This window comes from Podarcis cretensis (assembly GCF_951804945.1).
Source record: "Podarcis cretensis genome assembly, chromosome: Z".
Taxonomy (NCBI): domain Eukaryota; kingdom Metazoa; phylum Chordata; class Lepidosauria; order Squamata; family Lacertidae; genus Podarcis; species Podarcis cretensis.
In genome coordinates this window covers 33,323,304-33,350,807 of record NC_137184.1, presented here as the reverse complement: position 1 = coordinate 33,350,807, position 27,504 = coordinate 33,323,304, and the positions used below count along the sequence as shown (strand labels likewise).

Sequence of the window (27,504 nt, the reverse complement as noted above, 5' to 3'; positions counted from 1 at the left end):
GCTATGCTGGTTTCCCAGCAGAGAGGGTGGTTATTATGGGGAACATTAAAGAAATACCCAAATCCCCTGCACAAAATTTAAACTGCATTATCTGTTCTCCTGTTCTCAGGACCTCTCACGAAGCAGTGTAGATCTTCTAGCCCTAGTTCCCACTGTGGTGATAAATATGCGCTCTGGATTCCAACCTTTCCAAGCTAGGGGTAAAAGGCTCACATAGCTGAATGTTCTTCCACACACACACACACACACACACACACACACACACAAAACCTGCCCCCAAACAAAAGACACTCTCTCTATAACAAGCGAAAGGGTTCTTATCTAATTTCTTCTTAATATTCCGCCTTCAAGAATCTGAAGGGCTGTTACACAGAAGATGGAACAAATTCTCTTTTGATCCGGAATGAAGGCCTAGAGCTAATGGGTAGACCCTACAAAGGAAACAGACTTTGGCTAAGCGTTACAGGAATTTAGGAAGCTGCCTTATACTTAGTCACAGTCCATCTAGCCCAGCATTTGTCTACACCAGGCATGGCCAAACTTGGCCCTCCTGCTGTTTTGGGGCTACAATTCCCATCATCCCTGACCACTGGTCCTGTTAGCTAGGGATGATGGGAGTTGTAGTCCCAAAACAGCTGGTAGGCGAAGTTTGGCCATGCCTGGTCTACACTGTCTGGCAGCAGCTCTCTAGGTTTTTAGATACTGAGTACGTAGCTCACAACTTTACCTGGAGATACTGGGACTGAACAGGGACCTTCTATTTGCAAGGCAGATGCTCTGCCATTAAGTTACGCCTCTTCCCCAAATATGTATTTCACCATGCTGCCATACCCTCATCACTGAGTGGGGGAAAGCCAGAGTCACCAAACAATGGAACAGCAGGCTGGTCATTACTTGAACTGCATCTCCTCCTCCTCCCCATCCTTTCTGTCCATATTATTGAGCACCATGTCTTCATCTCCTTCTAATACAGGAATAAAAAGTAGATATTTAAATTTTACAGCTTCCAGCTTCATACACCCAAACTTTATTTCAGTGACCCTTTCTGCTGTGCACAGAACAGAACAGAAGGTGTTAACATTTAAAATCAAGAACAGGATGCAGAGATGCAGTATGTTGCAGAAGGCTTCAGGAAAAAAAGAAAAATAGGAAAGGGAGTTTGAGGGATAAAGAAAATAAGGAAAAATAAGGCATTTTTAAAAGGCACTTTGGCAGGACACCCCGCCCCCCCCCACAAGGGTCTGCACAGAAAACAATCCCAATAAAGTTGGTCGTAAGACAAAAGATCCTTGGAACAGACTGCCAAGAACTTCCCTCCAGAACAAGCCAGCTTCATGGGCCATTTCAAAAGTTAGTTCTATTGCTACATGTGGTATGAAGCCAGGAAGTCCTGCTGCTGCACCCCATAAACTCTCTAGTGCAGTGAACCTGGCCATCATTTGCCTCCTGTGCCACCATCTCAAAAGCCAGCTGGAACAAAGTTATGGTCTTGCCCTGGCCATGGTGGGGCGAAGGGGAAGGGTTCCCTCTGCCCACGATCCGGGGTACTTGCGCATCTTCTGCCACAGACTGATCTCCTCTCCGGTAGAATCCATCCAGTCCACCAGTTGGCCATTGCTCATCCCTGAAGAGACAAGTAGTTGAAAGAAAAAAAGGCGAGGTCAGCCGAGTGCACAAAATAGCCAAGGTCCATTTTCACCATCCTGGCCAACTGAGGGAACTGATTTGGTTGTCCAAGTATCCCTAGCAAAGTCACAGAGCAGGAGTGGGGGGAACCTGTGGCCGTCCTGGTGTTGTCCGGGCTACAGCTCCCATCAACCCTGCCCCCACTGGCTATGCTGGCTGGGAATAATGGGAGTCCCAAGACCATGTTTCCCGTTGCAGATCAGGCCCTGCCTATCTAGACTTGTATTGTCTAATCTGGCAGGCAGCAGCTCTCCTGGCACTCAGGAAATGGTCTTTCCTCACCTTTCACCTGCTACCAAATTAATTTTAGTTGCAGATGCCAGGGACTGAACCTAGGGCTTTCTGAATGCAAAGCAGGTGCTATTCCTGTTAGTTATTCCCCCCCTCCCCGCCAAAAAAGTCACAGGACAGGTAAATCACATCTGTGTAATGTTTACAGAATTTTGTTTTTAACCCACTAGAATGAACATGTGTAATACCTAACACAGGTATAAGCCGTGCACCAGGAGTTCACTAGGCCAGCATGAGCTACAAAATCTGTGAAGGCGTTGCTAAACCTGATGTTTTATTTGAGTGCCCAGCTGTGTTCTGTCTTCAGCACTGAAAAGGCTAAAATCACCATGTGTCGCACCTCCGTCCCCAAATGTCATCTACTCAAGTAACACTCCCTCACAAAGAACTGGATTTTGCTTAATAGAGCTGTCCTCAGATAAACTGTGGGCCCTCTTGTTTTAATTCCATGTGGCATTCTTCCCTTTCGTTGCGTGTTTTTCAACTCTGTTTCAATACAAATTTTCACAGTAAAACAAGAGAGATTGTGTCATATCCATACCACTTAAAGCCATCTTATAACATTTCTAACAGTCATGAAGGGTCCTGGGATCTGTACCTTGTTAAGGGTGCTGGGAACTGTAGCTCTGCAATGCCAGCACCTTTAATAAACTACAGTTGCCAGGATTCATTGGGGGGTGGGGAGCTATGACTGTTCAAAATTATGTAAGAGTGCTTTAAATGGAGGCTGTGGGTGTCTGTAGAGAGAAAGAGAAATGGCCAGAAATGAGGGAGCCCGCTATGAAGACCCACCCGTACCCTGCTGTGGCCCCTTGGGAGGGCAGCAAGACAAGAACAGTGGTGCCCCACAAGACGAACGCCTCGCAAGACGGAAAACCCGCTAGACGAAAGGGTTTTCCGTTTTGGAGGCGCTTCGCAAAACGAATTTCCCCATGGGCTTGCTTCGGAAGACGAAAATGTCTTGCGAGTTCCTGCAAGGTTTTTTCCCTCCCCCCCCCTTTTTCCTAAGCCCTAAGCCGCTTATCAGCTGATCCGCTGATAAGCTGCTTATCAGCTGATCCGCTAAAAGCCACTAAACCGCTAATAGCGCTAATCCGCTGTCAATGGGCTTGCTTCGCAAGACGAAAAAACCGCTATACGAAGAGCCTCATGGAACGGATTAATTTCATCTTGCGAGGCACCACTGTACTAGTTGTGCATATTTATTTTCTCATATCTACTTTTTGGCCCATCAACTTCGAATTTAGCTCTCTGCTTGTTATGTATCGAGATTTAGGTTATTTTATTGTAATGTTTAGTGGATGCTACATTTACTGAAGTGTTTATTTTGTCTGACTTGGGTTGAAGTGTTCTGTAACAAGCATACGTTATGCATTTTTGATAATTAAATTAAATGTTTTATTGGGATCAGATTCAGGTGTTGAATTTACTGTGGAAAAGCAGCCCGTCAGCTAACGTAAAACTGACTGGAGCCATGGATGGAAAGCAATGGGTGAAAAGACTGTGCCTTATAAAGGAGAATGAAGGAGCAAGAACTTAGAAATGTAGGAAGCTGCCTTATGCGGAGTCAGCCCAACGGGTCCATCTAGCTCAGTCATATCTACATTGCCTTGCAGCGTTTCTCCAGGGTTTCAGGCAGGGGACATTCCTAGCCCTATCAGGAGAGTCCAGGGACTGAAACTGGGATCTTCTATATGCAAGTCAGGTGGTGGTATTTCATCCAGGAATCAAAACTGCACGGTGGTGGATATTTAAATTCCACTGCCTCCAGTGACCCTTTCCCCTGTACACAGAACAGAAGGCAATACCATTTGAAATAAATAGCGCTCTCCAGGCATTCAGGCAGGGAACTTTTCCCAGCCCTTTAATAAAGGAGATGTCAGGGATGGTACCTGGGACCTTCTGCATGCAAAGCAGTGTGCCGACCACTGAACTATGGTCTTTCCCCTAGAACAGGGTTTCCCAAACTTGGGTCTCCAGCTGTTTTTAGACTACAGTTCCCATCATCCCTGACCACTGACCCTGCTAGCTAGGGATGATGGGAGTTGTGGTTAAAAACAACAACAGCTGGAGTCCCAAATTTGGGGAACTCTGCCCTAGAAGAACCCTACTGCTGCAAAGGAGGCTAGACTGGAGCTAGGAGCTAGGGTTCAGGAGTGCCTCTAGCTTAAGTGGAAGCTTAACTGTCTGCAGTGGTTGGCACAGTACCATTTTTTTGAGCAAGTGGGAGGAATAATCCATCTAGAAAAGATCATCTCCATTGATGGGACAGGTGCACTCATGAGCACCCACACAAACACATATGCACGCCCTAAGAAGATTCCTCACCATTCCCAACTCCAAGTCGGACTCCTCCCAAGAAATCGTTGCTGGAAAGGGGCTCCCGGTCCCACACAGTAAGCTCCAGGCAGATGTGCGGCAGCTCTTCAGGACTGATGTTGTTGTAGACCAAGGTGTGGTTGTAGTGGGGGTTCAGGCTCTTCTTCACAACTGGTGTCTTCCTTTTAGTGGCCTTGTTCCTCAGAGGGAGCAAATACCTGTGGACCAGGGAGGGAAAAATGCCTCTCTCTTATTAAAGAGGCTCCTGCAACCAGGACTTGCAGAAATTGGTAGCTTGGAAGGGGGGTGGGGGGAAGGGTAGAAAACTCAGCGTCTTTTGAAGATCTCTCTGCAAATTTATTGTGCTTAAGAAGCTGCAGAGAGAATTCTCAGCAGCCACAAGAGGGCACCCTGCGAGCGCTTTTCCTGTGACCTGTAAAAGCAGAACTATGCGCCGTATGCATAGTTCAAAGTCAAAGTGCTTCTCTCCTATAAGAATCAGATCCAGCCCCTTTTAAAACTCAGAAGGATTTGCACAGCCCCAAATCAATTGCTACCCAGAGCCAAGCACACTTGTTTCATATTGCTGTGCAAGATACTACATGAAATGCAAAATAATTATTTCTATAATCAGATGCACACACAACCCCTGTGGTACCTGGGCAGGGCAACAATTAACTGTAAACCCTCAGTCTCCAGCCTCCTTTCCACCCATCACACAGTTTTAGCAAGCTCCCATTTGCTCACCCCTTGACAAAGCTGTCAGATGTCCCTCCAGATTTGGCTGCTGTCAAGTTCTTGGCCTCTTTGATCCAGACCTGAAGTTCACCGCCGTCTTCCTTTTTGCCTAACAGAGAGACCCCTGTGATGAGCATGAATGGCAGGAGTTCCCCAGTCCCAAAGCTTCCTCTAACCAGGGTGGTATGAAAGCCACCCTACCAACCACACAGAACCGGAAAAGCCGATTGTTAGCAGAATTTAAGTCAAGTTTCTAGAGCTTATGGAGTTGGGGACAAGTTTGGATACGAATAAAGAGGAAAACCAGACAGCTGCCACATGTATGGTTTCTGTTGCATTCAGAGGGAAAACTGGTTGCGTTACACTGAATCTTCACCTTTTCTTCCGTTTCCTGCATTGGCATGCTTAGCAGGTGGAATGAACTTCAAAGAAACCACCAATTCGCCTTTGTATTGAGGAGAAGCAGATGAGTCTGCAGCATTCTAGGACAGGAATGGGCAATGATAAATATTAGCACATCATTAATAAAAGGGTTGTACAACCAATCAGATTCCTGCAGGATTTACTGATGCAAGGAGATGACACTGAGATGGCTCTGTGTAAGATATGGAGGAGGGGCTATTCTGCGGCAGGTTCTACAGATGGGGTGGAGGGTTTTCTAAAGTGGCTGTGAAGGAAAATGAATTAGAGGATACATATACATATATATATAGGCAGGGAGGAGTGGCTCAAAGAATACATAATGCCTCCACCCTTTCAGTGTCAAAATTGGCATTCCCAGGACAGCTTGGAAAGAGAACAAACAAAACATATTTTAAAAAGTAATCGAACCAAGAACATTATAGAACAATCCCTGAGCCAAAAAAATTCTTCTGCAGCTTCAAAGAATTAAAATATTGAGAAAAGAAGCAATTAAAATGATTGAAAATGTGCGAAAATGGGAGAGATCTTCACCTGCAACTGGAATTACAACAAAACAGGAGGCAAGGAAGATTCCCTGTTTGTTATTTAAACCAAAACAGCAGCTGAACACAGAGGCAATTAGAAGCTTGAGAACCGAGTTTAGCAAGACTTCCTGGAACTCCCAAGAAACCTGTTTCAGCTGAAGCTACATGACAGGGGGACCAGGGAAGCAAGCAGTGGGGTGGGGCAAACCTTGCCATGCAGGGGGAGGCACTCCTCCAATGGGCTCTCAAAGTTCCAGGTGTCCATCGGGACCTCCACCTCTCCCAAGAAAGTGTTCCGGCCAAAACGGTCATGGTGCCAGACAGAGAACTGCAAGGTCCTCGTCATCAGGAGGGCCTTGCTGATCTCATACTGCAAGAAAACGAAAAAGAGAGGGTGCGTATTTAGCAAGGATAGCTTCCACAGAGGACCACAACCTACACAAGCCTGGCTACCCCCTGCCCACAACTCTCAGACACCTTGAGCAGCTCGTTGTACAGTGGGTTGACGGTGTTCCGTTTGATGGTGGTTTTCCGCTTCCCTGAGCGGGATTTGTCCGGGAGGAGGTATGTCTTCACATACCTGCGAGAGACAAAACATGTAGGTTTACACCTTGCCCAGTTATCTCCCTTTCCTTCCATGGTCCCACACACCTCTGTTTAATGGTGATGAGACTGGCGAAGCAGGCAGCTTTGGATAAAGTGGCTGTGCAATTGCATTGGCGTGCTGAGAGGCGGGATGTATCCACACAGTGAGTCCTTACAAAAAACAACTATTTGCTGAGGGCCACCCCCACCCCAAAATACCCCATATTTTTAGATGGTTCACACTGGTGTGTGAAACACTTCAACTACAGATTGCAGCCCTCCTCGTGATTACTCTTAATGTAGTGCACTGGGCTAAAACTGGGGAAACCAGAGATAAAACCTCTGCAGCCTCAGTCATGAAAACCACCAGGTGGCCTTGAATCACTCACCATCTCAGCGTAAACTATTTTGCTAAAAATGGGGCAAGGGCTGGAGAAGAAGGAGAGAACACTGTTAGCTGTCCTTGGAGGAATGGCAGGATAAAAAAATGTGATAAATCCATAAATGCAAATTGGCATATTTTAAAATATAATACAGTTCCTTTATCCAAAAATGCATTTGAGGGTGCTGTACACACTTCCTCTCGCATAACTATTCTGTCTTGGAAGTACAGCGCTGCAATTTTGTCCCCAAAGCAGCCCACCTATAACCATGCTAAAAGAGTGTTTCATTAAAATATATCTTTGTTTGTTCAAAGCGTTTTTACACCTGCTTTTGATCCCTCTTAAATTAAAAATTATACAACAAATGAAAAAGTACACGTGAACACAACAGAGCTCAATTTCAGGCATCACATTAAAAAAACAACCACACACATGGTTTGCATTCACCCTAGTTTAGAACCAAACCTAACCCATAGCTGAGCTTTCAAATAAATCTAGGAAAGACACGGTTTACAACTGGTCATCTGCTTTTGCTTTCTACCTCCTGTCTCTAGGATGGAGAGCAACTGATGCTGCAATTACACTTCTAAACTATAGTCCAGCTTCCTCAGCTACTAATCTGTACCATGTCTAAACTGACCCACTTAATTTGTTGCTGCGGGTTGGAAACCAAACCACTTATTCCTGTCCTAATGCTAGGTGTAAGCTCACCCACACAAGCAGGAGAGTCCAATGTCCCTCCTCCCCACACATCCAGCACAAGACGATGCACACTCACGGGCTGGAGCGCTTCTTGGCCTCGTCAGCATAGGCCAGCTGGCGACACTCCTTCACGTGGATGAAGAGGGTCTGCACCTTCTGCTCATAGCTCAGGGAAAAGGCAATTTCTCCCGTAACACAGACATTGCCAAAGTCGCCCGCCTCGCTGTAGATACTGACCATGCTTCCCAAAGTGCTCTGAGAAAAGAAAAGAAGAAGCATCGTTTACCATCCACTGAATTCTGCCTTCCTGGCCCAGATTCAGCCAGTCACCATGAGATTCTGCTGCATGTGCAGACCAGCTACTGTAAGTAACTCCGAAAGGTTTTTAACCAAAATGTTCAACCTACATTTCCACCCGTAAAGTGGGGACAGCGTTCAGTTTGTTGTAGCAAAACAACAGGTCAGTTAAAAGATTGGGAGGGGGGGTTATTGTTTTAATTATTTGCTTATGTTTTTACCTTGCATTTTTATCCTGTGATCCACCCTTAGATCTTGTGATAAAGGGCAGTATATAAATAATAAGAACAATAATAATAATTTGGCACAGCATAATTTTTTCAGGAGGTGAGAAGGCCTCTGATCCCTGAAATTTTATGCTGTTTTACAAATCTGTTCATCCTTAAGGTCCCAACACAGCTTTCGTTTTTAGTTTCAATCCCATCACTGAATTCCACTACTTCCTGCATGGATAGGAAGAGTGACTGTCCCATCTGACAGCAACAGAGGCAAAGAAGCCCCCCTACCCTGGAGATCACTTATCTTAATCCAGCTGCGCTAACGGGGGAAGAGCTGTAGCTCAGTGGTAGGGCATCTGCTTTGCATGCATCTCCAGGTAGGATTGGGAACATCTGTCTGAAACCCTGGAGAGCTTCTGCCAGTCAGCGTAGTAGACAACACTGAGCAAGATAGACCAGTGGTCAGACTCAGCATCAGGCAGTTTTCCTGTGACATATTAAGCTGACCCACTGAGTTACGATGCATTTGCTTCATGAATGAAATTCTACTGTTGGTTTTGTGCTGTTCACCACCACAATCTATTCCCCCCACACACCTTGTAATGCTGATGGTTTAGACTTTTTTTTTGCAAATAGAATGTAATAAATAAATATCTTGGGCTTGATAGGAATGCAGAAGAAGGAACATTATGCTCTGTAAGCCAAGTATGGAGAAACTATGTCACCCTCTTGGGACTACAATTCCCATCAGCCTTGACCACTGGTCATGCTGCCTGGGGGCTGATGGGAGCTGGAGTCCCACAGGTTCCCCACCCTTCTTCAAAAGAGTCCTAGGCAACAGGCACTGGTACCGGGACCCACCGAAGATGTACCGCTACGCATGCTGCATCTGGCTGTCCTTCTCCGGTGAATCTCTACCAGGCTGTCTATGTCCTCCTCTTCCTCTTCCTAGAGAAGAAAACACACACAGCTGAGCTTCATCCTAAACAGCATCAGCACAACTTCCCAAAGGAAAGACTGCTGGCTCAGTCTGCAGCCCCAGGCAAGTTCAAAATTCCCCCAGCTCATCACCGCCCTCCTCCAGTGTCTTATTATGAGCTATTGAGTGCATCTTTATTTTGCATACCATCACTTCTTTTTACAGCTGTTCCTATGCCTCCAGGTGGCCATTGGAGATCAAAAGGCTCTCTTGACTGTGTCATATGAAATGACACACCACCCAGCCAAATGAGCTGCTAAGTTGCATCTATGCACCACCTCCAAAACCAAAGACAGAGGTTCTTTCACCAAAATACTGACATAGCCACAGCAGGAGCTCTTGGAGGTTCAGCACCCCAGGTGATTGCCTCTATGATTGGGCTGGTCCTGCTTAAGGAACCACCTCCCCCTTTATGTCCCATGATGTTATATTTTTTTGGACTCAAGGAAGTCCATTAATACTACCCCTACATCAAATATCCCCAGGACGCAGAGAGCGCTTCTCAGTATTTGACTCTGGAACAACCTTCCGTAACATTGGTGTGGGAAATCTCAAGCCACACCCCCTCTCCCCAAGCCACACCACTTCAGTGGAGTGCATTGTTTGGAGGACTTCCTGCACTCCAGCAGAATCCTCAGTAACCTGAATCTCTGAAAGGCCTAAAAAAAGGCAGGATCACCAGTAAGGGGAAGGAAAGAAACCCCACCCTTTAAGGTAGAGGAAAAGCTTCCCCTTCCTACCTAAATAGTGTCAGCAGTGTGAATGAAGGAATGGGAGCTGATGCCCAAGAAAAAAACAAACCAAAATCTCAGGTTCTGGCTTTAAGAGTACTAAACCAGCATCACCTGTGAGCACTACAGGTACAGCCAATCTGGGGGGCGGGGGGGGGGGGGCTTCTCCTACAGGAGGCGGCAAATCTGCATGGCTCTGCCATAGGCGTGCCATCTTAAAAATGTTCAGTGTCCTCTGGGGGTCTCTGGTGAATTAGCCTACTGTATAAAGGTAAAACTAACATTTTTTTTGCTCTGCCCACTTTTGCTTCTGCCATTGACACCTGGCTCCCCTGAAGGGAATGTGGGCCTCAGGCTAAAAAAAAACTCCCTTAGGAGACTCACCATTTCAACGTTGAGGCCTGGGACTGATTTGCTTCTGTCTCCTAGAGGCCCACTTTCAATAACAGGCTCCTCTGGTCGCAGGTCAATCACTGACTTTGTGTATTCTGTGACAGAAATAGGTCAGGAGAGGAGAGAGCTACCGTTTTCAGCATCCCAGAGCCAAGAGGTCACAGAACCACTACCCAAACCTAACCCTTTATCCACCACCACCACCCCAATCCAAAAGGATTGTCCCAAACAGGTGCTTGTCCAAACTTCTTTTGATAAGGTTCATGGCTGAGTTAGGATCTGAATGTGGATCTCTCCAGTTTAAATACAGCAGCTTAACCACTCTACCACCCTGGCCGGCATTGCATTGCATCTAAGGGTCTTTTACCTGAAGGCCTCTGAACTCTCCTGGGATTCTTCTTGAACAAGGTTTCATTCTCATCAGCTGAAGCTGCACCTTGGATCCCCAAACGAGCATCCTAGGAAAGAATACGCCAACATCACAAAAACATAAACAAGACCCTCACACAACCACCATCCCAAACACTGGACTGCAGGTAGAAAGAGTAAGGAAATCTGATTCCCAAAAGCATTTGGCCAGCACAAGCTTTAGGACGAGCGCCAAAGGCTGTTTTGGTACTTTTGAGTCCAGCAGCTTTAGATGTGCAGATGAGTTATGACAGCCCACCCAATACTACACTCTGCCAATCAATACAACCAACAAGGACCAATGTGCATACGCCCATGAAAAAGGTTGGGGTGCCCTGGGAAGGGAAAGTCCTGCATTTCCCAAGACACCTGCCGCCATACGACAGTGCCCAAGCACATGCAAAGAAACCTGTTGTTTCAGCAAGCCACATGCAAAGCAGCAGTGCAAACCTACACCATCTGAATCGGAGGGGAGAGTCTCTCTGAAGCGGCTGGGGAGCGTCAAGCTGGATGCATTGGACCCTGAAGGGCTGATAGCTTTTGTCCTCTCTTGTTGAGGGCTGCAAAGAAACAAAAAGCAGGGAGATCATAAGAACATCTTTCCTGGAGCAGACCAAGGACATTCATCTCTCTGAACAGGGTACCCTCCAGACTTGTTTTCTGCAATGCATCATCAATGCAATAATAGTGAATTAGTGATCTGCAGATTGTTCTGCTTTATTAGCAACTCTGCTCTGCTTCCTCGATGTTATCACACGACTGCTATCTGAAGGGTGCTCTTGCTCTACAGCACAGCCAAAGCAGAACCAATAAGAAATTCCTGGAACATCTGTGGGAGGAAAAGCAGGAAGCTTATATGCGAGGATTGGAAATGGAACAGTATGTCTGCCTGGAAATTTCTGCAGTCACCCTGAGAATGGGATCAGCTGAGGCACAGCAGAAGAAAAACCACTAACCCTTCCATTTAGCGACAACTGTAAACCTGCATGAATTTAGGCGATCCCCTTTTAAAGCCTTAGCCAACTGCCACATGTTGTGCAGCAACGAATTCCATAAATTGAGAAGTGCATTGGGTCAATAGATCATTCCTTTTGCCTGTTTCAGCCTTCCCCCCCCTGTGCCCCCCTGATGTTTCTGGACGCCTGCTTTCATCAGCCCCACCTAAGATCAGGAATTGATGGGAGTTGTAGTCCAACAATATCTGGAAGGCTGGTCAGGATGGGAAAGGAGGCTGGTCAATGCTTTATTTGTAGTATTACCGGAGGCAGAAAATAAAACTCTGTTTTCTTTCTCTGCACCATGCATAAAGTTATTTCCCAGCACGAGTCCACTGAGAACCACCCCAAAAGCAGAGGCACAGGTTCTGCAGGCAATATCCTGACCCCCAGCAAGCCACCCCCACCCCAGGTATTCAGTATATGAAAGGGTTAGGGAGGAAAGTCTGAAAAGGGCTTTTATCTCCCCCAACTTACCTCCCTTTTCTCTCCCTCTAATCAAACCTCATCCATTCCTCTTCTCTTCCCCCAGTTGAGCTCAACAGATTTAACAGCCTAGAATGCTTCTGTGATTCTAGAGCAGCACATTCTAAAACAATGATGGTTCTCTGCCACCAGAAATTCATAGCATCATAGAGTTGGAAGATACCCCGAGGGCCATCTAGTCCAACCCCCTGCCATGCAGGAATCTCAACTAGAACATGGCAGGTGGCTATCCAATCAGATAGGGAAAAAGCACAATGCAACCTCCATTATCTACGCCATCCACTAGTTCACTAAATAGAAGTGACATTCATAGGTTAACATAGCAAGTCGTATCGCAGAGGAGATTTACATGAAGTTGAAATGGATCTCTCTACAAGCAAACCAGGTGAGGAAAAAGCTGAAGGGCATATAAAAGGCAGGCTGTGTGCACCCTCTATCTCAGCAAATAAAGAAATTAACTGTGGTGGAAAGCACTGCTCAAACAGCGCAGGAATTGTCCTATGTTACCTCTGGATTCCATCACCGTATGATTCTTTTCAAACATTCAAAAGGCACTACAGAAAACAAGTGAACTGCATCATGTCACAAACCGCTGGCATAAAAATGATTGCTCATTCTGAAAAGTGGTGTTTTTGGATATTAGTAAGAATCAACTGGCTGGAGAAAATAACTAGTTTTAGAGAGCACTGTGGTTAGACTTCCAGCTCCCATCAGCTCCAGCCAGCATGGTCAATGGTCAGAAATTATTATGGTTGTGGTTCAGCAACTTCTGGAGAGCCACAGATTCACTTACAGATTGGGATATACACCTTATAGGAATCAGAACTGGTCTTTTCAAACCTGGGGCCAGGAGCTGTAGGAGAAGAGACAGTGCGGAAGCCATCCAGGCTCATGTTCTCAGTGGATTCTGTGTCACTCCTTGCATCTCGGAGCTCCAAGTGATCAGGGGTCAAGCTGGAAGAAACAGTCTAGACAGGTGAACGGCAATAAGGGGCTTGGTGGAAGGGCCCAAGTTCAATCCCTTGCATCTCTAGTTCAAAGGATCAGGCAGCAGAGAACACAAAGACACAGGGAGCTGTCTCATACAAAGTCAAATCATTGATCTACCCAGCTCATCACTGTCTACACCAGATGTGGAGAACATTGCACAAGAAGAGCTCTATTATCTCAGTAGAAAAGCTGTTGGGGGTCTCTGTTCCAGTAATAGGTGGGGGGGAGGAGACATACAACACACTCATCTTACACAAGGCTATTTTCCATGAAATGTGTGGCATATTTCATCAATGCACAGCTGAACGGCAGACCTTGCCTTCTTACAGCTATTCGAAGACTCCGGACTTAAAATGCAATTGCATCCTGAAAACTGCCTGCATGCAAATGCAAAATGCTTAGGCCAGTGCTTTTCAACCAATGCTCTGTGGCAACACTGGCCTCTGTCCCTCTTTCCTTCCTTCCCTTCCTCTGATGCCCTCCCACATATCTGCCTCCCAAAGGCTTGATTGGCTGTTTGTTGCAGCAGCCCTGGCTACAAGCTCACCAGGCAAATGGTGCCTCTGGGGCTTGCCAGGGGCTGCTTCCCAGGCCCCTGTGGGGCAGTGTGAGGAAGAACCTCTCTTTGGGGGTGGGGTGGGCAGCTCGGAGACCATGGGTGGCAGCAGTGGCTGCTCAGAGGATTCCCAAAGAGAGGGGAGAAGAGAGGAGGCTTAGCGAACACTCAACAAGGGAGGGTGTTCAAAGAGTGGTGAGGGGCTGCTGGCTCTTTTGGCAAGGGGTAATATAACTGGGCTCCTGAGCCCCGCAGGGGTGCTGCAGAAAGAATGTAGTTGGCCAAGGGGAGCTGTGGACCCAAAAAGGTTGAAAACCTCTGGCATACACTTCCTGCATACTTGAAGGACTGTAAGTATGCTGATATTTTCGCTTCATGTGCTTTAATATTCACTGCCGCTAGTGAGAGGGATGAAACAGACTCCCGTTGCTGCAACAGCCCCAGCATGGTGGAGCAAGAAGGGGTGGGTGGGAGAGAGAGTGAGTCACCTGGGATCCTTGCGTTGTTGCTGAGGACTCTTTGGTGCTGCCTTGGAGGAACCTTTGGTATCGGTGAGCTGGGCCTTCTGCAGAAGAGCTTGGCCTGCTGTCTCCCTTTTGTTAGCTAAAAGAGACGGGATAAAAATAACAAACCTTTTAGGGTCAATGCACACATACTGGGAGCAGCCCCCATTTATTCACGACATTTCCACCTCACCTTTCCCTCACAAGGAGCTCAAGATTGTACACAGGATGCATCTTCCACCCAGCTAACAACCTTGAGAGGTAGGTTCCTTCAATAGTTAACATTTATATAAAGGTAACGGTAAAGGTAAAGGACCCCTGACAGTTAAGTCCAGTCGCGAACGATTCTGGGGTTGCGGTGCTCATCTCGCTTTAGAGGCAAAGGGAGCTGGCGTTTGTCCGCAGAAAGTTTTTCCAGGTCATGTGGCCAGCATGACTAAGCCGCTTCTGGTGAAACCAGAGCAGCGCACAGAAACACCATTTACCTTCCCGCTGAATCAGTACCTATTTATCTACTTGCACTTTTTGGTGTGTTTTCGAACTGCTAGGTTGGCAGGAGCTGGGACCAAGCAATGGGAGCTCACCCCGTCGCGGGGATTCGAACCGCAGATCTTCCGATCAGCAAGCCCTAGGCTCAGTGGTTTAGACCACAGAGCCACCCGCGTCAAACCCAGTTCACTCAGTGGCTATATATAGTGCAGAGCTAGCCAATCTGTAGCCCTCCATATATTGTCAAAAACACCACTCCCATCATCCTAGGAACTTGGCAATTAGGAGGAAATGGAAACTTCTGAAAAGCTGGAATCTTTGAGTGGGGGAGTGATTTTTTTCAAATATATCTTTTGGCCTCATTAACTGTTAACACCAAAGCAAACCATGACTTAGGAGTGAATGAACAAGCAAACAAGTTGATGCATTGGGGCAGGGGGAATTGCAGCTGCTTTGCTCCTCCCTGTTCCTGCTGCCGCCACACTAGAAGGAATTAAGCCATGGTTTGGCTTAGCATTACATCTGTACTCAGGCTTATGGGTTGTCTCGTTCCAGACAGACCACAAACTGTGCCCAGTATTTTTTTTTTTTTTTGTGAGCTTGTGGTCACAATTTGTTTGGGGGAGACAAACCATAAGCACAGGTTCAGGTGTGCCAAACCATGGCTTAGCTTCCAGTGGTGCAGCAGCAATACAAACAGGGAAAGAGCAAAACGACCACAGATTTCTGACTTTTCACCAGCACACTTGCTTGTTCAGGTTAAAGCATCATTTGCCATAATGTTATGTGCAAACAAAGCTACTGTCTATAATCTAGAAAACTGGTTAATGCAGTTATTGTGGAACCAGTGTTATAGAAAGTTGAATAGTGTTAAGAGACCATTAGAGCAGAAAGGAGCCAGGAGGAGAGGGGGGAATTCTGAGGGACCCAGAAGCTGGACTGAGCAATGTAAATGGATAAATACAGAATAAAACACAGTAGCTGAACAAAAGAATACAATACAAAGTAGCTGGCAGAGTTTCTCTCTGCTTATTTGCTGGCTTTTCAAACTCCCCCCCCCCCTAAAATCATTTTCTCAAATGATTTCCTCAAATGATGTTTAACTTGGTGTCTTCCTAAAACTGTAAGCAAAAGAATAGTTTGTTTCAGAAAAACTTGGTCTGAGGCCTTGTCATTTACCCCACACCTAAGGGCTGTGCCACTTTATCCAGTACAGTGGTACCTCAGGTTACAAATGCTTTGGGTTACAAACTCTGCTAACCCGAAGTAGTACCTCGGGTTACGAACTTTGCCCCGGGATGAGAATGGAAATCATGGCACAGCGGAAGCGGGAGGCCCCATTAGCGAAAGTGTGCCTCAGGTTAAGAATGGTTTCAGGTTAAGAACGGACCTCCAAAATGAATTAAGTTCGTAACCTGGGGTACCACTGTATCAAGAGTAGGTTGGGCCAATTCATATCCAAAATATTCAATGGAGGAAGTCAGGAAAAAAATAGACATCCATTTGGCGGCAGCAAGGAGGAAGGAAGAGGGGTTGGTAAGGCTGCTTTGCTTGCTTGCTTGCTTGCCTCCCTTCCTTCTCAGCAGCCCATGCCATCACCATGGCTGAAGAATGAAAATACACAGGATATTGAGAAGATACAGATAGCTCAAGTAAGCAAGCCAAGCTAGATTTCTAAAAGGGTGGGGAGAATGTAAAGAGTTTGCTGACCAGGACATGAATTGCCAGCTAATAAGTTATTTGGGGCATCTTTTGATTATGTTTAACTGGAAAATACAAGCAAAAATCCTGCATAAGAACCAGCAGCTATGGATTCTTTGCTCCTCTTCAGAACCAGAACTGTCAAGAAATCCTACCCTGTGGTTTGCGCCGAAGAGACATTCGAATGATGTCGCTGCCCAGCCTGCTAGCAAATCGATTTACTCTTTGGTCATAGAACCAGTCACCAGTAGATTTCTTCAGCTCCCTGGAGAGAGAGAGAGAGAGAGAGAGAGAGAGAGAGAGAGAGAGAGAAGAGTGCTGCAAAAGACCATTTGTAGCAATTAAATCACTTATGTGCAGCTCAGTTTTTACATCACTCAGTTTTTCTGAAGCATGGATGATTACACAACTATGTATGATAGAATTTGGCTTCCTGAGTTGTTGTTTCATTAAAATAAACACCCCAAGTTTCTAGCCCTTATTAATGTATGGGGGGAACACTTTATGGAAACCTATAGATGTTTTGTTGCTGACTTTGGGATTTTGCAGACACAGCTTTGAAGCAGGAACAGCAAAGCTCCCCTGTAGGTAGTTATCAAGGGTGTGTTAGCATGGGGCCCTCCCACTGCCCAAACAATTCCACAGCAACATTCTTGGCTCAATAAATCTTGTACCAGTCTCATGGCCTTGGCGGCAAGAACCCAGCCTCGCTAACTGTATTCGCCTTGCTTTTCTACAAAGGAAAATAAAAAGAATGCACAGAGGTTTAAATTATTGAGCAGGACAGTTAAAACTCCTGAATCCTAAAGCCTTTAGACAAAACAAGTTGTGCGTAAATGTTGAGGACTAGAATCTTGCAATAAACAGCCGCAGCTGGAAGAGACAAGGAACAGGAAGCACAAGGACAGGAAGTAGCACTGGCAAACTCAAGCTGCCGAACTTACGCCTCCTTGGTGCAGACTTTGCAGCGCCAGGAACTGTTGGCGCTATAGGAGCGGCAGTCCCGGCACACCAGATGGTTGCAACCACGGCAAGTATTGGCTTTGGGGCTGATCCGCCCCAGGCTCTGCTGACAGCGGGCGCACGTCCTCTCGCTGTAGCGCTGGCTTCCCCTCTTGGCTCCCTTTCTGCGGATCTCCAGTAGCTCATTCTTCAGGCGCCTGTTGCAAGGAGCACAAAGCGGGAATGACTAAAGACTACCACATACAAAGGAAGGGAGCCTAAGTTCCCATACATCTCACAGCATCCGCTCCAGAAATCCAGGTGCTGGTTGGTCCTGCTAAGGCTTGCATCCGTGAAGATGGTACTCTTAGGTCTAAGCTATCTGAAAGAGAGTATGCCCTCGGTTGAACCAGATCAGGTTCCGAGACGCCCTTCTCTCGGTCCCGCCACCCTCACTTGGCGTGGACATGGCAGAGGGCCTTCTCAGTGGCTGCTCCCAGACTGTGCAACTTCCTCCCTGAAGAAGCCATACTGCTCCCTCCTTCCTGCCCTTCCGCCAGGAGGTGAAGACCTCCTTATCCCAACAGGCTTTGATGAATTGGTTGCTTCTAATGATGCCCTGCTGTTTTTATTGTATAGGCATCATCCCATATACACACGATCGACTTGTGCGCAACCGCACACATGCGCAGCGCTGGGAGGTAAATGCAGAAATAGAATCATACCAGGCAATGGCAGGAGAGGGCTGGAGAGTCCTTGTGGCTCGCGAGGAGACTCTCCCCAAAGAGGACGTCAGTGAGGGCAGAGGAAGCCCCAAAGAGACTGGAGGTGCAGTGAGGCTTTGTTTACTCTGCTCAGCCTCCCTGCCTAACAGCTGATGTGTGCATTGGTTCAGGAGGAGGAGCTGCTTCTCTGCACAGCCTCCAGCGGTCCCAGAGCTTCAACTCTAGTTGAAGGAAGAGTTGTGTAAGGAAAGAGATCTGGAGAGCAGGAAAACCCAGGCATTCAGAGGCTTTTTAGAGGGTGCGCCCCACCTACACAATTTTTCCTTATGCGCATTGGGGCCTGGAACATAACCCTCATGTAAGGGGGGATCACCTGTAATTATTTGCACAGTTTTAATTCTATTAATGTTTCATTATTTTTTAATTACCGTTTCCCCCCCACCAAATGTTTTAAGCTGTTCTTATTTTTATCTGTAAACCACCTTGAATGCCTCTTAGGGAAAAAGGCTAGGTATATATATCAGGAGCACTACATGGAGATGAGAGTGAGAAGCTAAGGAACATGGCCTGTACCTCCGCAGACTAGAAAGGGACACAGCTCAACAGCACAGAAGCTGACCTGCATGCAGAAGGACTTAGCCTGGCCCCTTCAGTTAAGTAGCAGGAGGCCTGGGGAAACCTCTGCCCAAACCCAGATCTACCAACTTCACAGGGCTGCTGTGATAATAAAATGGCGTACGGGGCAAGCACTGTGCTCCTTAGAGAAAAAGATATAAATGCAATAATAAATAATTTAGCTATTTCACTTAGGTTACTTGCTGCATTTTTAATTTGTTTTAAGCTGTTTTGAGACTCTTGTAATAAGCAATGAATAAAAGAAATAAAATAAGGGATAACGTCCCTTGTGTAATAAACACCACGAGCTCCAAGTCTAATGTAATTAACTGGTATATCAGAGAGAGAAAGAGTTATGCTAATAAACTGTTCCATTCCATTTGGAATTGTTTTATATCTTTCATAATTGCAATTTGTTTTTTATAATCTTACTTTCCATTGTAGGCCCTTTTGGGGAAGGGCAGGTAACAAATCTTACACAGAGATGAATAAAGGAAAATATTTCTCACTGGTGCTCTAGCTTAGCCCATGTAAGTGCAGAGACAGAGGCGGCACAGCCTCAAAACAGAATATAAGAGCAACCATTGAGGAAGAAAAGATAAAAACTGGGCAATTTTACAGAGTTTAGCAAGGAGCAGGGAGATGACGAGATGGGCAATCTCAGGCACATGGACAGTACGTCACTGTCCTCCTGACAAAAACCCCAAACAATGCTTTGGATCCCAAAGGTTGCAAACAGAAGAAAGCTTCCAAGACAACAAATTGTCTAGAAAAGACAAATGGTCTGATGCAGTATGAGGCAGATCCCTATGATGGGAAAACTACTCTGAATCACCCAGACTTCATCAGGGCAGGCCTGTACAATGCACAACCCATGAAGCTGAAGCAGACCAATAGGAACCTGCAAACACCCTTGTTTTGGTCATCTTAAGCAAGCAGCAAAGGTTTCGGCTATATTCCTACACCAGCTCAGTTCTCCAGAGCAAGGGCAGCGGTGTTCTTGCCTCCCTCTTGACCCCTGAGCCATTTGGGTTCTCACCTGATTCTCCTCTCTTCTGCTTTCCGCAGTGCTTCATCTCGTTGCAGGACCTGGAGGATCAGATCCCTCTCAGCCTCCGAAAGGAAGGACAAGTCAACAGCCTCCATCGTTATCCCCAGGTTGGAAGGCAGCTCCCGGTCCCTGGCTGCAGAGTTCTCAGAGCTAGAAGGAAGATTAAGAGTAACATAGCTGAGCAAGAATACTACATGTTCATTTAACTCAGGGATAAGGAAGCTGTGGTCCTCCAGAAAATGTTGCGGGACTCCAACTACCATCAGCCTTTTCCTAGGGTACTCCATCCTATCGCCAGCGTGCCTTTTCCTAGGGTACTCCATCCTATCGCCAGCGAATAGACATTCCATATTATGAGCATGCTCAGTCTTCATTTGGCTGTTTCTAGAGAAGCTGCTTCCTTAAGTTCCCTCCAGTACACTTTTTTCTATTTCTGCAGATGTTTGACTTTCTTCTCTGTCTCTCAGTAGCTCTGCTTTAGCTATATATCTGCCATAACTCAGTTCTTTATTAGTAGTACGTACTTATAATGAAAGACTGACAGAAAGAGACGAGACAGAACAATGCTTCTCAAAGACAATTCAAGTATAGTGGGTCCAGCTGCAATATTTGCTAAAAAGATTAGAGTGGGGATCCAAGTGGCATAAAGGTTACGGCGAAACACATAGGAACTTATTCCAGGCAGACAATATCTGAATGTTGACACAGCGGAGGGAGGAGGAGAAAGAGAGAAGAGAAGAGCCTAAGATCTCTACCATTTTGATACCTGGGCTTTGAATGAAAAGTCAAGATAGGGGCCAGGGGGAATCACTCTGAAAAAAGACAGTGAAATCAATAGATGCCACAAAAATATCTGGGCTTCAGAGGGTTGGGGATTCCCTTATGATTTTGATTATTTTTGCCCTCCAAAACAAAGAAATCCTCACAAAAGTCTCAAAAACATGCTACTTTTTATTTTTAAAAAATTATCTAGGAGTTAATGCACTAACCTTCATGCGAAAACAAAAACCCATCTACGGTACTGAGTTTTAAGGTATCCTGCTGCCAACTTGATCAACGCCAAGTCACCATGGGTTTAGCGGGGGGGGGGTAGGGAGGGGCAGCTGCCGCCGCCCCAAATCAATAAAAAGACTAAGCTAGCAGGCTCTGACCCTGCCCTCCCAACAAAAGGCTTGCCCACACCCAACAAAAATCCTGGCTACGCCCATGCAAGTCACCCATCATTAACAGAGAGGGCCTCAGAAGAGAGACCCCAAAGGTCTGAGGAGAGGATTGTGGCCACGGAACTACACTGTTGTGAGAGAGTGAAAAGAGACAAGGCAGCAGAGCAGTCTGAGCAGTCTGGGAGAGATATGAAAAGAATGGATCAGGGCCCCATCCTCCACAGTCCTATGTCACCAAGAAGCTGAAGAATGAGGCTGAACCAGCTGAGGGGGCTGGCAGGGTCAGTTACCTTCCCTACAGTTTTTAAGCCTCCACCATGAATTCGGCCTTTGGTGAAGGGGAAGCTGGTGAAGCGCTGTAGGAACACAAGAAACTGTCCTATACCAAAATCAGACAGTTGGCCCACCTGACTCAGAGAAGCCTACCCTGACAGAATAAAGCACTGGAATGCTGGAGTAAAATTTTGACACTGAGAGTTCAGGGTTTTAAATTCAAAACCGGAACAGCAAAACTGGACAATTCTGGCCAATCTCAAACTTTCATTTATAGCTCTGTTTTGATAGTAGTACTCTGTGGTGATGTGGTGTGGAAAGTGGGGCACCATCAAAAACCAAAAGCAGTGAAGGAAGGGTTGAGGTAGTAAAAACAAGGCTACAAAAAAATAATAATCAAATAACAAAATTAACATTGAAATATTAATAGTGGAAAATAGTGAAAATGGTGAAAAGCCATGTGATAATGGTGAATGTGAAAATGGTGAAAAACCATGTGATAACAAAACATAGCAAGCTGCCTTACACTGAGTCAGAGCATTGATCCCCCTAGCTCAGTATTGTCTACACTGACTGGCAGATGCTCTTCAGGGTTTCAGGCAGGAGATGTTCTCAACCCTACTCTGAGACACTGGGGATTAACCCTGGGACCTTCTGCATGCAAAACAGATGCTTTGCCACTGAGCCCTTTCATATTGGAGACATGGCATGGGGTGGGGGCAGAGACTTCAGGCTTGTGGATCTATTGGGTTTTTTCCCCCGTGATGGCTGCATACACACCATACATTTGAAGCACATTATCTTCCACATGGTGTCTTAGGGGAGGGGTAGTACCTCTGGTGGGGGACACGTTGTGTTCCTTCTGGAGTGATTTGTCCACCTTTGGTCCCCACCGTGCACTAGCTCTCACCTGTGGCTCCTATAAGGTGCCAGCCTGCAACAGTGGCCAGACTCCCAGAAAATGGCATCGACTGGCTAAACCAGGTGAGGGTAGCCATTGGGTCTCAAACCCTCAGCGAGTTAGGAGCTTCCTCTGCATGTGAAGACAGGCTCTAGTGGAGTGGGCAGATGAGGCCAAAAGTGGGTCCAATGGTCAAGAAGGCAGTTTTTGCACATGCTGTAGACGGAAGTGAGGAGCAGGTGGAGCTCATCAACCTGGGAAGGGAGCCCATCTAGGAGAAGTAAAACTCTGGTCCTAAACCTCTGCTGCCTTGAAGGATATCTTCAGGAGAAGAAAAAGCTAAGGAGCAAACCCTACTCAGATCCCCAAGACGGTTGGATGGTGCCTTGTATGCCTCCTTCTGTCACATCCTGCAGCCAGGCTTATGCCAAACATATTGCTCTGCTTTCCTTTCCTTTGTTTTTGTTTAAATATTTATTAGAGTTTCCAAATTAGTACAAAAAAAACCAAGAAAACAAAAATACACCCACACAAAAACAAAAATACAAAATTAAAAAACAATTAAAACAAATATAATTTCCATTTCTTATTTCCATCAACTTATTTCCCAGACCTTCTCTCACCTCCCTCTTTTGTATTCCAGTTCAAATTCTTAACTCAGCAAATCCTTATCGCTCTGCTTTCCTTTGGATCACATCAGCGAGACAGCCCAGGATCTCCATACACACTGCCCAGGCTCACGCCCTGAGAGACCAATTCAGTGCTGCTAATGCAGCAGATTGACTCCGCCCCCGGAAGCACACTCCATTGTCTCTTGAGGCAGAAGGACGCCAACAACAGTATCTCCCGCAAACAATCTTGGGAACTTAAGGCCTTTACAGAGCTACAGTTCCGAGCACCCTTACCTGAGTACAGTTCCCAACATTCTTTGGGGAAAACAACAAGCTTTTAAATACATGGTGTGTACATGGCCTAGAACTTGCCGATCAGAAGGTCAGCGGTTCGAATCCCCACGACGGGGTGAGCTCCCATTGCTCGGTCCCTGCTCCTGCCAACCTAGCAGTTCGAAAGCACGTCAAAGTGCAAGTAGATAAATAGGTACCACTCCGGCGGGAAGGTAAAAGGCGTTTCCGGGTGCTGCTCTGGTTCGCCATGCTGCTCTGGCTTAGTCATGCTGGCCACATGACCCGGAAGCTGTATGCCAGCTCCCTCGGCCAATAAAGCAAGATGATCACCGCAACCTCAGAGTTGGTCACGACTGGACCTAATGGTCAGGGGTCCCTTTACCTTTACATGGCCTAAAAGACTCTTGAGATCCACAAACTTGAAGAAGGTACACAATGATGGTTTGGGCAGGCTGTGAGTAGTACGGATTACCTAGCGCACCCCATAATAAGCCATGCAAAGAGAAATAAATTCACACCTACAAGCAGAAACAGGCTTGTTTCTAAACTTATTCATTTATTACATTTATATCCCATCTTTCATGCAAAGGTTTCAGGGTGGTGTACATAAGTTTTCCCACTCCCTATCATATCCTCACAACAAGCCTGTGAGACAGGATAGGCTGAGACAAAGGACTTCCACACTTCTTCTTGTCCAGCCGCTTCCCTACAGGAAAACCCACTCTTTACCATTGAACTGCAGTAAATCAGGGTTTTCACAAATTGATGCTTGCTCCAATTCGGTGATAAAGAGCAGGTTTTCCCAGGAAAAGGCAAACAGAAAACTGCTCAAAGCCTGGGACAAGCGAAGTGTGGATGACCCTTAAAAGAGTTGATGAAGTAAAGCCTTTTCGTCATTGTTCTTTGAGTGGGAGCCAGAAAACGTTGCTGACGCAACTGCACCGTCACCCGGAAATTTGCCACTTTTCTGCAATAAAAACATCTGTTGTGCATGCAGAATGCCCCGGGTTCAATCCCTTGCATCTCCAGGTAGGGCTTTCCCTGCATATTCCAGGCTGTTAAAATGAAGGAAGCATGGGTGGAAACAGCATTGCGTTTCTGTGTGAAAGAGGTGGAATCGCATTTCTGCTACTGAAAACAACTTGGCCAAGATACATGCAGAATTAAGGAAATTGAATTAACTACTATTATGCACTTGGCTCCTGCTGGAAGACCTCAAAGCTTGAAGTCTTCCCTCCCCTGCATTCAAACACAAACACACTTAATTTCCTGCTCAGCTGCCCTACATTTTCCCACAGCAAAGAGGAAGCATGTTTGATAAAAACACTCAGCTCTGGTATTTGAAAAACAAATACCTCTTGGGACGCCAATATCCTATTTTCCACTCCACCTGGTGTCCCCCGTCCTGCGTACAAGTGCACCCACACCAAACATATTGCTTCATGTTTCAAGATCAGGAGTGTGCCTTAGCCGGAGCAGTGCATGTGGCGTGGAGCCTCTCTGCAACCTTCCCCTCAGCTGTAGGGAAGCTGAGGCGGCTGGCAGACGCAAGCCCCGTGCTCCTCGAAAATGCAGCGCAGAGCTTGCAGGCAGTCCGCCCGCCGCCTCCGCCTCAGGAGAGATGCGTTGCTCAGGCACGCTGCAGGTCCCACAGTGTGACGCCCAGTGCCCCCTGCCTCACCTAGCTACCAGTGGCATAGGAGGGGGGTGTGGTGGGTGAGGAAGTTGTTGTTGTTTCTTAAATTTAAAAAAGTGTCATGAGCCCAGTTTTTTAAATTTATTTTAAAATCACATATTTTTGCCATTTTGTCACCCCCCTCAGTGATGACACCCAGGGTAACCCGCACCCACCGCACCCCCCCCTTCCTATGCCATGGGCTGAAGGATCCCTAGCTGGCCTCCAAAGCTGTTTGGGATATTTGAATTGGCACAGAATCGTTAAAACATAAAACAGCCAGGGGTGCCAGCTTGAATAAAATATTGGCGGGCCCAGGTAAGTCCCATACCACATAGTCAATCTCATGATACGGCACATTCACACTATTTGAATGGCAATGCTCATCAACTTTGGGGGCGCCAGGACCCCTCAAATATTTTAGGGGGGGTCGAAGGGACCTTGGCTCCTAGGATTTGGTTCCTATGAAACAGCAGCAACACACCATTCCACAGGATCCTGTGGAAGAACACATGACATTTTCGAAAACTTTTATCAACACATGGTCATGGACTCTTTAGAACTCACCATAGAAAAAGAGCACACAATGCGAAGTGCTCCACTTAGCTGATATGCCTGGTTAGGTCTCACACACGCACACCCTTCCCCTTCTGAAGGAGGAAGCCATTCCTCGAACAACTACCTGTAATGTTTCCCTTGAGAGAAATGAGACAGTTCTTGCCCTACATAGCTAACAAAAACATACTCATCTTAACCAGTCTATGAGTGAGCCACCGTTTTGCTGTGCCTTCATCATGATTTATGCTCATGATGCTATCAGGGCTGTCATATGCGGTTCTGTTTTCAGAGATGGCATACTGCTTCATTTCCACTCAGTGTAACTTCCTACGGAGAGCCTTTAATTTTTTTTTTGGGGGGGGGGCGGATGGGGAGAGTGCCTGCTTTTCTTGCACAATAGCTCAAGAGACCCCTTCCAGATGCCAATAATCATGTAACAACCTTGGGGAAGTACTGCGGGAAAACTAATAAAGCAGAATGGTGTATAGACAGTCCAGTATGCCATAATTCTAAAAAGGAAAAAAAAATTAGGGTGGCAGCCCTACACTTTGGAACTCCCTGCCCATTGACACCAGGCACGCACCTTTTGTTGTTGTTTTTTCGGCACCTGCTTAAGAACACACATCTAGACGTGTGTAGGTGTTCATATTTTAAAATCTCATTTTGCTTACAGTTAATTTTAATTCTCTTTTAAATATTTAAATTGCATGCTTTTAACTTACTTTTTTTAAAAAAGGAAAAAGGAAAAAGAAAACCACTTAGAGGTTTTCTTACAGCCAAGTGCTATACAAATCTTGTTAAGTAAATAAAAATGAATAAATATGATTTCCTTGTTGCTATGCTACAGAATATACCTGTCAAAAAAGCAAAATGAAACCCAGACTGGAGAGGCCCTTCACTTGTAACGTCAGCTGATCAGCCCTGGATCTTGCAATGTAAGAGGCAACACCTTTGAATGTGCCTAAAATTCTCTCCCTTACGCCCAAGAACATGAGTCTGCCTTGAGGCTATGTCATCTGACTTAAGGTTTCCTCCTGCAAGCTGCAACTACTCTGCTATGCCAAGACCAGGGTTCAAATCCAAGCTTAGTCTACCCCACAAGGTTGTTGTGATGATAATATGGAGAGGGGGAGAGCCATGTGTGCCACCTTAAGGAAAAGGAGGATATAAATGCAACTAACAACTAAATGAATTGATAAAAGGGAAAAACCCTTTTCACATGCTCAAGAAGACTCTCCATATGAACACCTTCACATATACAATTCCAACAGGTTTGAGGGGAAGTTAAATCCCTGAAGCCAACATAAAAACACACCGGGATTTAATAGCAAAGACTGCTGTTTCTAAACAATGCACCTGATAAAGGAAGCACACAGTTCATAAACCAGAGCGAGCCCAGGAAAACATTAGGGCGAAAGAACAATGGATACACACCTCACGAGAGAACTTTGGGCAGACCCCTCACCGAGGTCTCCCGTGCCTTACTTCCAGGTAAATCCAAGCAGCATTGACTTGGAACCCTTGCCCCAAAGGACATGCAGAGTGCCTTTCTAAACCCAGCCAGCCTTTGCACACCAAGGGAGGACCTGCAGGCCAGACCATCCAAGCAGGACTTTGGGATGGGGAACGGCACCTGTCCCCTAGGTGGTTAACTAATGCCACGCTAGCCTTTTAAAAGCAGGCAAAACAGGCTTGCGAACTAGGGCGGGGATGAAATCGAGGACAGAAACTGGTGGTGCTGCAAAAGCCTTACTACTTTGGAAAGGGGCCCAGGGCTGGAAGGTGGAGTGCTGAGTCCTCCCACGATGGCGGGGCGAGGGGGTGGGGGCAGATGAGGAATTGGCATGGAAAAAGAGGGGTACCTGTACGCAGCGCGCCCCGCAGATTCCCCTGCTCTCGTCGCGGTTAACCACCAACCACAGCTGCTTCAGGAACAGCTTGAATTTTTCCCTGACCTGGGAGGAGCCGTTTCCTTAAAGACACCACGCCCTTTGGCCAACCTTTTAAAGCCGAGATCAGGATTTATTCCCAACACAGTATGGCTTAATCGGTTGCTATTTATCTACTGCAAACTTTCGAATGGACTAAAAGGGGTGTTTGCGCGCGGGGGGGGGAGGGGAGGGGCGTGTTTAAATAAGTCAGCAATGCTGTACTAAAAACATTTTCAAGAGCATCCTAAAAGCAGCAAGTTCTGAAGCCCATTGACATAAAGCTGGACATTATGTCTCATCTGCGCTATGAATACATAGCTGTCAACTTTCCCCCTTTTTTTTAAGGGAAATTCCCTTATTCCGAATAG

At 46.4% G+C, this 27,504-nt stretch overlaps 1 protein-coding gene and 1 long non-coding RNA gene across 2 annotated transcripts; one reads left to right on the top strand and one right to left on the bottom strand.

The window, feature by feature from the left end:
* Positions 1-1,011: 1,011 nt before the first annotated feature.
* On the bottom strand, positions 1,012-27,213 carry SYTL4 (synaptotagmin like 4). The gene is made up of 17 exons (XM_079962418.1): positions 27,068-27,213; positions 19,719-19,880; positions 17,342-17,557; positions 16,553-16,662; positions 14,193-14,307; positions 12,999-13,112; positions 11,132-11,237; positions 10,637-10,727; positions 10,261-10,364; positions 9,028-9,114; positions 7,728-7,906; positions 6,459-6,561; positions 6,190-6,351; positions 5,411-5,516; positions 5,044-5,143; positions 4,306-4,514; positions 1,012-1,624 (listed from the first exon to the last, which is right to left on the bottom strand). The coding sequence occupies exons 2-17, from the start codon at positions 19,823-19,825 to the stop codon at positions 1,482-1,484; spliced, it is 2,052 nt and encodes a 683-aa protein (XP_079818544.1). The 5' UTR covers positions 19,826-19,880; positions 27,068-27,213; the 3' UTR covers positions 1,012-1,481.
* On the top strand, positions 1,632-3,387 carry LOC307208124. The gene is made up of 2 exons (XR_013835001.1): positions 1,632-2,814; positions 3,170-3,387. It is a non-coding gene; the product is annotated as an uncharacterized lncRNA (long non-coding RNA).
* Positions 27,214-27,504: the final 291 nt, after the last annotated feature.

Bases quoted from the DNA above. Each gene is read 5' to 3' on its own strand.
- SYTL4 (XM_079962418.1), bottom strand. From the start codon at position 19,825: ATGGAGGCTGTTGACTTGTCCTTCCTTTCGGAGGCTGAGAGGGATCTG. The intron at 17,558-19,718 runs GTGAGAACCCAA...TCCTTGCAACAG, and splicing joins GCAGAAGAGAGGAGAATCAG to GCGCCTGAAGAATGAGCTAC. The intron at 6,562-7,727 runs GTGAGTGTGCAT...TGTCTCTCGCAG, and splicing joins GCCAAGAAGCGCTCCAGCCC to GTATGTGAAGACATACCTCC.